The sequence below is a fragment of the Miscanthus floridulus genome, chromosome 8 (assembly GCF_019320115.1).
Source record: "Miscanthus floridulus cultivar M001 chromosome 8, ASM1932011v1, whole genome shotgun sequence".
Taxonomy (NCBI): Eukaryota; Viridiplantae; Streptophyta; class Magnoliopsida; order Poales; family Poaceae; genus Miscanthus; species Miscanthus floridulus.
In genome coordinates, this window is record NC_089587.1 from 195,732,162 (window position 1) to 195,740,545 (window position 8,384).

The 8,384-nt window shown below is 52.5% G+C and overlaps 1 protein-coding gene across 1 annotated transcript; it reads left to right on the top strand.

Annotated features, from left to right (window-relative positions):
* The first annotated feature begins 486 nt into the window (after positions 1-486).
* Positions 487-2,661, top strand: LOC136474459 (GATA transcription factor 5-like). The gene is made up of 3 exons (XM_066472029.1): positions 487-703; positions 828-1,190; positions 1,345-2,661. The coding sequence occupies exons 1-3, from the start codon at positions 524-526 to the stop codon at positions 2,227-2,229; spliced, it is 1,428 nt and encodes a 475-aa protein (XP_066328126.1). The 5' UTR covers positions 487-523; the 3' UTR covers positions 2,230-2,661.
* The last annotated feature ends 5,723 nt before the right edge of the window (positions 2,662-8,384 follow it).

Genomic DNA, 8,384 nt, shown 5'->3' on the forward strand with positions numbered 1-8,384 from the left:
CCAAACCAGCTAGCAGTAATAATCCACGATCGTATACGATCGTTTTAGCCCCAGCCAAACAAGCTGTAGATCTTGTTGGAGAAGATACTGAATAGATATTGAACCTTTTATCTGTAATGTTACTCAAAGGACAAATGCATCTTGTATTTTATGTTTTGTTGTTGGAGATAGCCTGATGTCTATTCCATAACCATGTACTCCCTAATTTTGGTTCACTACACTTGTCCCGCTGTTAGGCCATCCTGTGCTGTTGCCCAACTATTTTTTAAGACGCGTGTAAAAGGAGAGCAGGAGGAATCAGGCTCGTACAAGTACTAGTCCTCACTCATATACGGAGCAAAGTTAAATGCAGTACTTACTACTACTAGGGAGTTCAGATTAGCGGTAATAAAAAATTACAAAGGCTGAAGACTAGGGCAATCCAACTGCCTATACCGGGGTGCGGGGGAAAACTGGACCGGGGTGCGAGGGAGGGAAATCCACAGTGCATTTGTTGCGCGCACGGACTTTTGGCAACCATTCAATGACCCACCAGACGCTGCTCATCGCTTCCACCCTCCCTGCTGCCTTTCCCCCTGCTTCCCACCACTTCCTCCACGCCTCCTCGCCCCTCGTTTTCATCGGTTCCTCGTCTCCTCCCTTCTCCTGCTCCTGCCCCCCTCCCGCCATGGCGTCGTTCGTCGCGCACCACCACGGCTCGCTGGTAAGGCCTCTCACTCAGACGGTTGGTGCAAGAAGAAGAAAAAACCACTTTCTTTTCTCTCTTCTTTTTTGCTACTCTTGGAAACTGACGAGAGTTTTGGTTTCTGTGTGCGCGGTTGTTTCAGCTGGAGAGAGAGGGCAAGATGTCCGCCCTGGTGGCCCTGAGGAGTAGCCTCAGGCCGTGCGAGGCGGCCGCCGAGGAGGTCGCGGCGGCTTGGCCGGCGGCGGCGTGCGGAGGCGCGGACAGGGGTGTCGCCGTCTTTGCGGACGAGTTTTCCGTGGAGGACTTGCTGGACCTCGAGGACCTCTGCGAGGTTGACAAGGACTGCGCCGAGCTGGGCGACGCGGTGCCGGCGTCGGCGCCGGCGCCGGGGCCCGTGGAGGAAGAGGACAAGCTGTCCAGTGACTCCCACGGGTCGTCGTCGGTGGTGTCCTACGAGCTCATGACGCTCCCGGTTCCGCACCCGATAATTGACCTCCCGTTGCCGGTAAGAGCAGAACCACTTTTGACCTCGTCCTTTGCCGGCATGCCCGGCAAGGCGGCGTCTTTCTTTTTTTCCCCCCTCCCCCACCCTCTCTCTCTGCACAAGGTTCAATTTCCGCGCCTTGGTTGTTGAGGTTTTTGGTGCGTCCTATGTGCAGGCCCATGACGCCGAGGAGCTGGAGTGGGTGTCCCGTATCATGGACGACTCGCTCGCCGAGCTCCCGCCGCCGCCGAAGCTACCCGCGGCGCCGTTTGGAGCCGCCGCGCGGCGGCCGCTGGAAGGCGCGGTGGCGGCTGGCCCTGCTATGCGGAGGAGCCCGACCCCGACCATATGCGCGCTGTCGACGGAGGCGCTGGTACCCGTGAAGGCGAAGCGCAGCAAGCGCTCGCGGGCGTCCGTGTGGTCGCTGTCCGGCGGCGGGGCGCCCCTGTCGGAGTCGACGACGACGTCGTCGTCTTCCACGACCACCACGTCGTCCTGCTCCTCCTCGTCCGCCTCTTTCTCGCCGCTGCTGCTCCTTCCGGCGGCGGACTCGTCGTCGCTCTTCCTGTCCTCGTCGCACCTCCTCCTCGACGAGACTACGCCGCGGCCACCCAAGAAGAAGTCCAAGCACGGGAAGCACGGCAGCAAGAGCGGCGGCAAGCCCAAGAAGCGCGGCCGCAAGCCGAAGAAGCACCACCCCAAGCCGCCCCAGTTCGCGGGCGGCGGCGGCGGCGCCGGCGCTGGCTCCGCGCCGACGGCGGCCCAGCAGGGCGACCGGCGCTGCAGCCATTGCGGCGTGCAGAAGACGCCGCAGTGGCGCGCGGGGCCCGAGGGCGCCAAGACGCTGTGCAACGCGTGCGGGGTCCGTTACAAGTCCGGGCGGCTGCTCCCGGAGTACCGGCCGGCGTGCAGCCCCACGTTCGTGAGCAGCATCCACTCCAACTCCCACCGCAAGGTGCTGGAGATGCGCCGCAAGAAGGAGGACGTCCATGGCCCGCTCCCGCTGCCACCGGTCCCGGCCGCGCTTCTTGGTCTTGGGCCGGCCGTCCCGTCGTTCTAGCCGGCCGGCGCTGTACATTTTTTCCTCCATCCCCGGGTGGAATTATTAGCCTGCTGTACCGTACTTGGATTTTTTTTATTTCCACCTTCTTCTATATTTATTTAGTACTAGTTCTGCTGTACTACTATTTAGCTAGAGCTCAGAATTGTAGAAGCTTTATTTGGTCGAGTTTGGTGTAGGAATTTAGAAGATTTCCGTGGTTGATTAGGTTTGTTAGGGTATGTAAGGCCACATAGTGCTTGTGGCAGTAGTTAAGAACTTGGTGAGGCTCTCCACAGAAAAAGCTTTGTGTTTGGCCTGGCCTATGAGGAATGATGTTGTCATGTTGATTGTTGAGCAGCTGCTAGCAAGAGGCAGAAGTGACAAGAAAGTTTGGCGTGCCTTGGTGCAGAACAAGGAACTGACTCCCTTGTTGTAATCGAGGGTGTTGTCAGACGAGTACGTACTGTAGAGTACTGTGTGCCTGGTGTGTGCCTTGCCATGTCCTGCCTGCATCATCATCACTTCGCATTGTTGCTTGTCAGCCTGTTCGGCTGTATCAGTATAGATCGTGGATTACTGCTGGTTGATAGATCGTGTATTATTATTGACCGAAAATTTACGAACGTTTATGATAAAAAAAATTTACTATCGTTTACAATCAAAATTTACTGTCGTTTACCGTCAAACGAACACACTCCCGTAACCCATTCCATGCTTGTATCCTACTGTTCAGACTTCAGAGCATGCGCTACTTTCACAAAAAGAGCTCACCAGACGTAACTAGTAATCCCTCTGTTCCTAAATCCTAGATACGTGTTGTTTTTGTTTTCGCTTCTCGAGAAATAACTTTAACTAAATATATATTAAAAAATATTAATATTTATGGTACTTAATTAATATCACTGAAAAGATATTTGAGTCTAGCTTTTTAATAAATTTATTTAGAGATATAAATGTTGCACGTATTTTTTATAAATCGAATCAAACTTGTGACACGCACACCAACGGCGACAGATATTTAGAGACGGAGAGAATACGATGGATGAAAACGGGTGGGAAAAGACTACTGCGTTTTTGTTTCTATGTTGTCTTTTTGAAACACGATCGGGCTTATAATAAGGGAGAAATCGATATCAGAAACAAAATCGATATATACGGACATATGGAATCGAACAAATTCATAGAGCCAAAAACAATAAACAAATTAGAATTATGCATATAAATTAGAATTATGCATATATAAAGACGGATAATAACAATATACATGTATGAATATATTCACTTGCATGCCATGTGTGTTAACACATTAACATGTATAAGTGGGCCATCCGATGACCAAAAAATGTGAACGTACACGTCTTCCCCACGGACGGCGCCAACTGTCGGTGCAGAAAGTGATCAACACGTAAATATTTATAGTTTTGTTGTATATTGTGATCGGAGGTGGCCTAACACTCGATGACATAGGGTCTATACTGGTTCAGGCAACGTGCCCTACGCCCAGTTTGAGTCGGTCGGTGACTTTATTCCTGAGTCCAGGTGCTCAAAGTTTGTTGTGGGGTTACAAACGGAAGAGAGAAAGATGAGGGGTACAAGAGGTTCGGTCGGACTCTGGTCTGAAGGGCTGAGAGTGACGGGAGCTCCGCTATGCGCTAAGTGTTTGATCGTGTGCTCGAGGTTTGAACCTAGTGGTTCTACTGTCGTGTGTGTTGTTCGATTTGTTGTGTACTGATCGATCTTTTTGTTGAGAGAGAGCGCATCCCCTTTTATAGATGAAGGGGATGGCCTTACAAGTGGAGGAAGAGAGTATACGTATGCTAAGTCTTGTTGCCCACACCATCGGGTATAAGATGATTGTGGGCGCCTATAACACTGTTAATGTCAGATGCATGTGGGAGGTCCGCGTCATCTTCTTAGTATGGCAGACGTCGGTGCCTGCCATACTGTTGATGCCTAGAGGCATGCAAGGAGTTTTACCGTGCTCGTCCAGGTATGACAGTTGTTGCGGGTGCCCACAACACTGTAGAGCAAATATCGGCATCCACAACACTGTTCTGACATGCCTGGAAGGTGGCAGGGCACTGTTCTGACATGTCCTATCGGTATTGTCCTGTAGGTGTACAGGGCATGGTCCTCGGTCTTACTGATTGACTTGAGTGCCCTGCCTTACTTGCTTCGTACGTTTCCTGGTCCTTACCGAGCGGGCGTCTCCGGTCGGTTGGTCCCAGGTCAGCTCTGATCAAGCCTAGTCGGAGAGGAGCTATAAGTAGGGGTTCGGCGCATTCACGGTCGGAGAAGCGGGTCGAACTCGAAGGTAGTGTTTGGCCAGGCCTTCTAGCTCGAAGAGACGGGCCAGAGTCGGAAGTAAGCGTTGTTCCTCTATGGTCAGGCCTTCTTGTTGGAGAGGCGGGCCAGAGTCGGAAGCAGGCGTTGTTCCTCTTTAGCGAGGTCTTCCAGTCGGAGATTTGGATCGCCCTTTCTGGCCTATCATTTTAGGTGTTTGGGCCGGCCCATGAGTTATGCGTTGTTCGCAACGTCGTTTGCTAGGTCGAGTCTTTGTTGGGAAGCCGGTCCATGAGGAACCCCGGGTTTATAAATCCGACAATAGTCCCCGAGATCCCGGGCGATTTGGGTAGAATCGTCTGGGGGATTTTTGTCTTGACGGTGTGTGCGCGCGAGCGCACCCGTGGGTGTAGCCCACGAGCCTCCGGATGATTCGGATAGAATCGTCTGGAGGGTTTTTCGTGTTTGCCAGCAGGGAAAGTTTCATTTCTTTAGCGGGTGCGCGCGAGCGCACCCGCGGGTATAGCCTTCGAGCCCTCGGGTGGTTCGATCAGAATCGCCTGGGGGTTTTATTTAGCGGTTAGTTTTGGGATCGAGCGAGCCGGAGTTTGCATATCCTGGCGTCGGACGCAGCCGAGGCAGTTTTAGAGATCGGACGAGGCGAAGTTTCGCGGATCCTGGCGTCGAACGTGTCGAGGCAGTTTAGGTGTCTTGAGCCCCTGAACCCTATTGGGCTTGGTAGGTGTCGGTTGAGTTTTGTGCGTTACCCTATCCGCGATTTCTCACAACCGGAGGTGTTGAGCTAACGTCGCTTGCCTCAATGGCTCGGGCTCGAGTGACGCGCTCGGTATGCTCGCTAATGGGTATGATCGAGTGAAATCTGGGTATGTCGTTCGTGACGGGGTCAGCATAGCCCTCATGTGACATTCCATTGCTCCTTAACCTGCAACCCGACAGATGCCTGGGTCATTCCGGAGATCGACCCGGGTGGCCCGCTGGCCTCCCTTCGATGGAGATTCTATGGGTTTGGCAGAGGTTTAGGATCGAACGAGAAGGTTGAGATGACCCTGTCTGCTTCGGGGCAGACTGGGTAAGGGCCGCTCAGGGCTCATCTACATTTTCTCCCATGGCTCTATTTGACGCGAGGCGGCCTCGAGCCCTTCATGGGCTAACCTTCGAACTCCTGGTCGGTCATTGCTCATGTTATATGAGGCAAGTGCCACTTCGTGACGCAATACAGAGCGTTGTGACGCATTTGACTGCATATGCAATACTTTGGATGTATGGAATGAATGAATGCAGTGTATAGATGTATCAATGATTATATAAAGAAATAGTGGGGGTTGGTAATGTTACCTTGATGACTCGAGTGACGAGGTTTGAGGAGCTCTAATAGGAAATGTCTGACTGGGATCCATGCTCGTTGTTCGTGACGGAGTCGGCATGGCCCATATGGAGCGTCCCTTTGCTCTTTACCAATCTCTCAGTGTTTTCCTGAGCCGTCCTGATTGACTCAGGAAGCTCGATGGTCTCTTCCTAGGTGGAGATACTCGTGGTTGGGCTTTTCCAAGTCCTGCCTGAGAAGGCGGAGGGCCGCCTACACGTGGTGGTGCTTTGGTTCTCACGCCGGACGTGGGGTAGTGGTGGGCCATACCCAGGCCATGTCCTGCCTGACCAGGCACCGTTCCATCGTGCAGGGTGTGTCCCATCGATCAGGGCACGTCCCGTCGTTTCCCATCCGCATTGAATGGGGGAAGGGAGAGGGTTTCTTGCCCCAATCCTTTCGTCTTTTATCAAGTGCTCTGCCTCTTCTTTAAATAGGGGAAGGGAGAAGGAAAGGAGGACTCACAGACCCATTCGTGATTTTGGAGCATGATGTCGAGTTGGAGGTCACCCAACATAGATGGGATGGTGCTGGCCGCCTTCACCGAGAAGGGGCTAGTTCCACCGAAGGTGGCACACTCGAGGGTGTCGTACGTTGCCGGCTTCATCACTCTCTGCGAGGCTTTCGTCGGGATGGAGCCGCATGTGGACTCCTTCTGGCGAGTCTTCTCTGGGCAAGCCTTGTCAGAGAGGAAGATGCTTGGGACTGCGCCGGTGGGAGGTTTCACCCTTGCAGCTGCTTAGGTTGGCTAGTTCATAAAGTTTGATGAGATATCTTCCAGCCATGTCAGCCATACCTCGGCGGGAAGTGTCCCTGCCTAGGAGCTACCTCGACTGCATGAGAAGGTCAGGAGCTCCATGCTCTTCTGCTGAGCATCTATGGGTGCGACGCCCTTGAGGTACCTGTTGCGCTCACCGAAGTCGAGGGAGTGGAACCGGGTGGGGTCCTTGAGGTACCCGTTGCGCTCGCCGAAGTCAAGGAAGCAAAACTAAGCGGGGCCCTTGTAGTGGTGGTTATGTCCAGCGGCATGTGCCGTGGCCTCTCCTTTGGCATCAGTCGATGCCGCCGAGCGGCCACAATAGTATTTGGAGTAGAAGTAGTAAGCAAATATAATCGTTAAGTTCATGGGGGAGCCCCATGTGAACAGTTTTTGTATCAATGAATACATCAGTTCTGTTTTGTGATAGAATCACTATCCGTTCCTTATTTTTTATCCTAGCATAGCTTTGTTTTTATCCTTTCTTTTTCTCACCTGCCCGTTCATTCTGTAGGCTGCAACTTTTAAGAACTTGGGCGTGGCCCGCGAGGCTTGGCTACTCGTAACCGTAGGTCATGGCGGGGTGTGCTCGGTCGGGAGTAAAAACAAAGTCATGTATGGTAATCAAAGGAATGGAATGCGCTTTGTTCGGAAAAAAGTTTTTACCATGTGATAGTAAAAAAGGGAGGTAGTATTTAGTATTGTACCCTCATAGAGCCCCAAGCGACCTGGGCTGAAAGTGTTCGGGCTGGGGTGCTTTTATAGGAGCAAGTGTTGAATAAAAGCGGTAAGACCGAATTTAGGGAAAAGAACGACATAGCTGTTCAATGTTCCAAGTGTTGGTGAGAACATTGCCATTGTCATTCTTCAGTTGGTAGGTGCCTGGTTAGATCACCTTGGCCACCATATAGGGTCCTTCTTATGGTGGAGAGAGTTTGTGTTTCTCCTTCGTTGATTGGGTCCTCCGGAGTATGAGATCACTGACTTCAAGGATCCTCCCCCTGATCTTCCTTTCATGGTACCTACGGAGAGTTTGCTCATAGCGAGCGGAGCAAATGACAGTCGTCTTATGGGCCTCCTCAAGCAGGTCGACTACGTCTTGCTAAGCCTCCGCGGCTTGGTCGCGGTCGAAAGCCTTCACTCTTGGGGCGCCGTGGTCGAGGTCGGAGGGCAGCACTGCTTCAGCTCCGTAGGCCAGGAAGAAGGGTGTGAACCGTGTGGATTGGTTCGGGGTCATTCTCAGGCTCCATAGGATCGCTGTGACCTCTGTGACCCATCACTCGGCGTACTTGTTGAGTCAGTCGAAGATGCGTGGCTTAAGTCCTTGGAGGACCATGCCATTGGCACGCTCGACCTAACCATTAGTACGTGGATGTCCGACCGAGGCCAAGTCGATCTTGATGCTGTATCCATCATAGAAGTCTAGGAACTTCTTCTCGGTGAAGTTAGTCCCATGGTCAGTGATGATGTAGTTAGGAACACCGAAACCGGTAGATGATAGTCGAGAAAAAATTTGACCACCTCTTCTGAGCGGATGTTGGTGATGGGCTTGGCCTCTATCCACTTGGTGAACTTGTTGACTACTACGAGCAGGTGAGTGAAGTAGTCCAGGTCCTTTTTTGAGGGGTCCTACCATATTGAGGCCCCAGACCGCTGTAGGATCTACAGGAAGATAAAGAAGGCCTAGAGGGGGAGGTGAATAGGCCTATAAAAATTCAACTCAACACTCTAGTTAGAATAGAGGGCAGC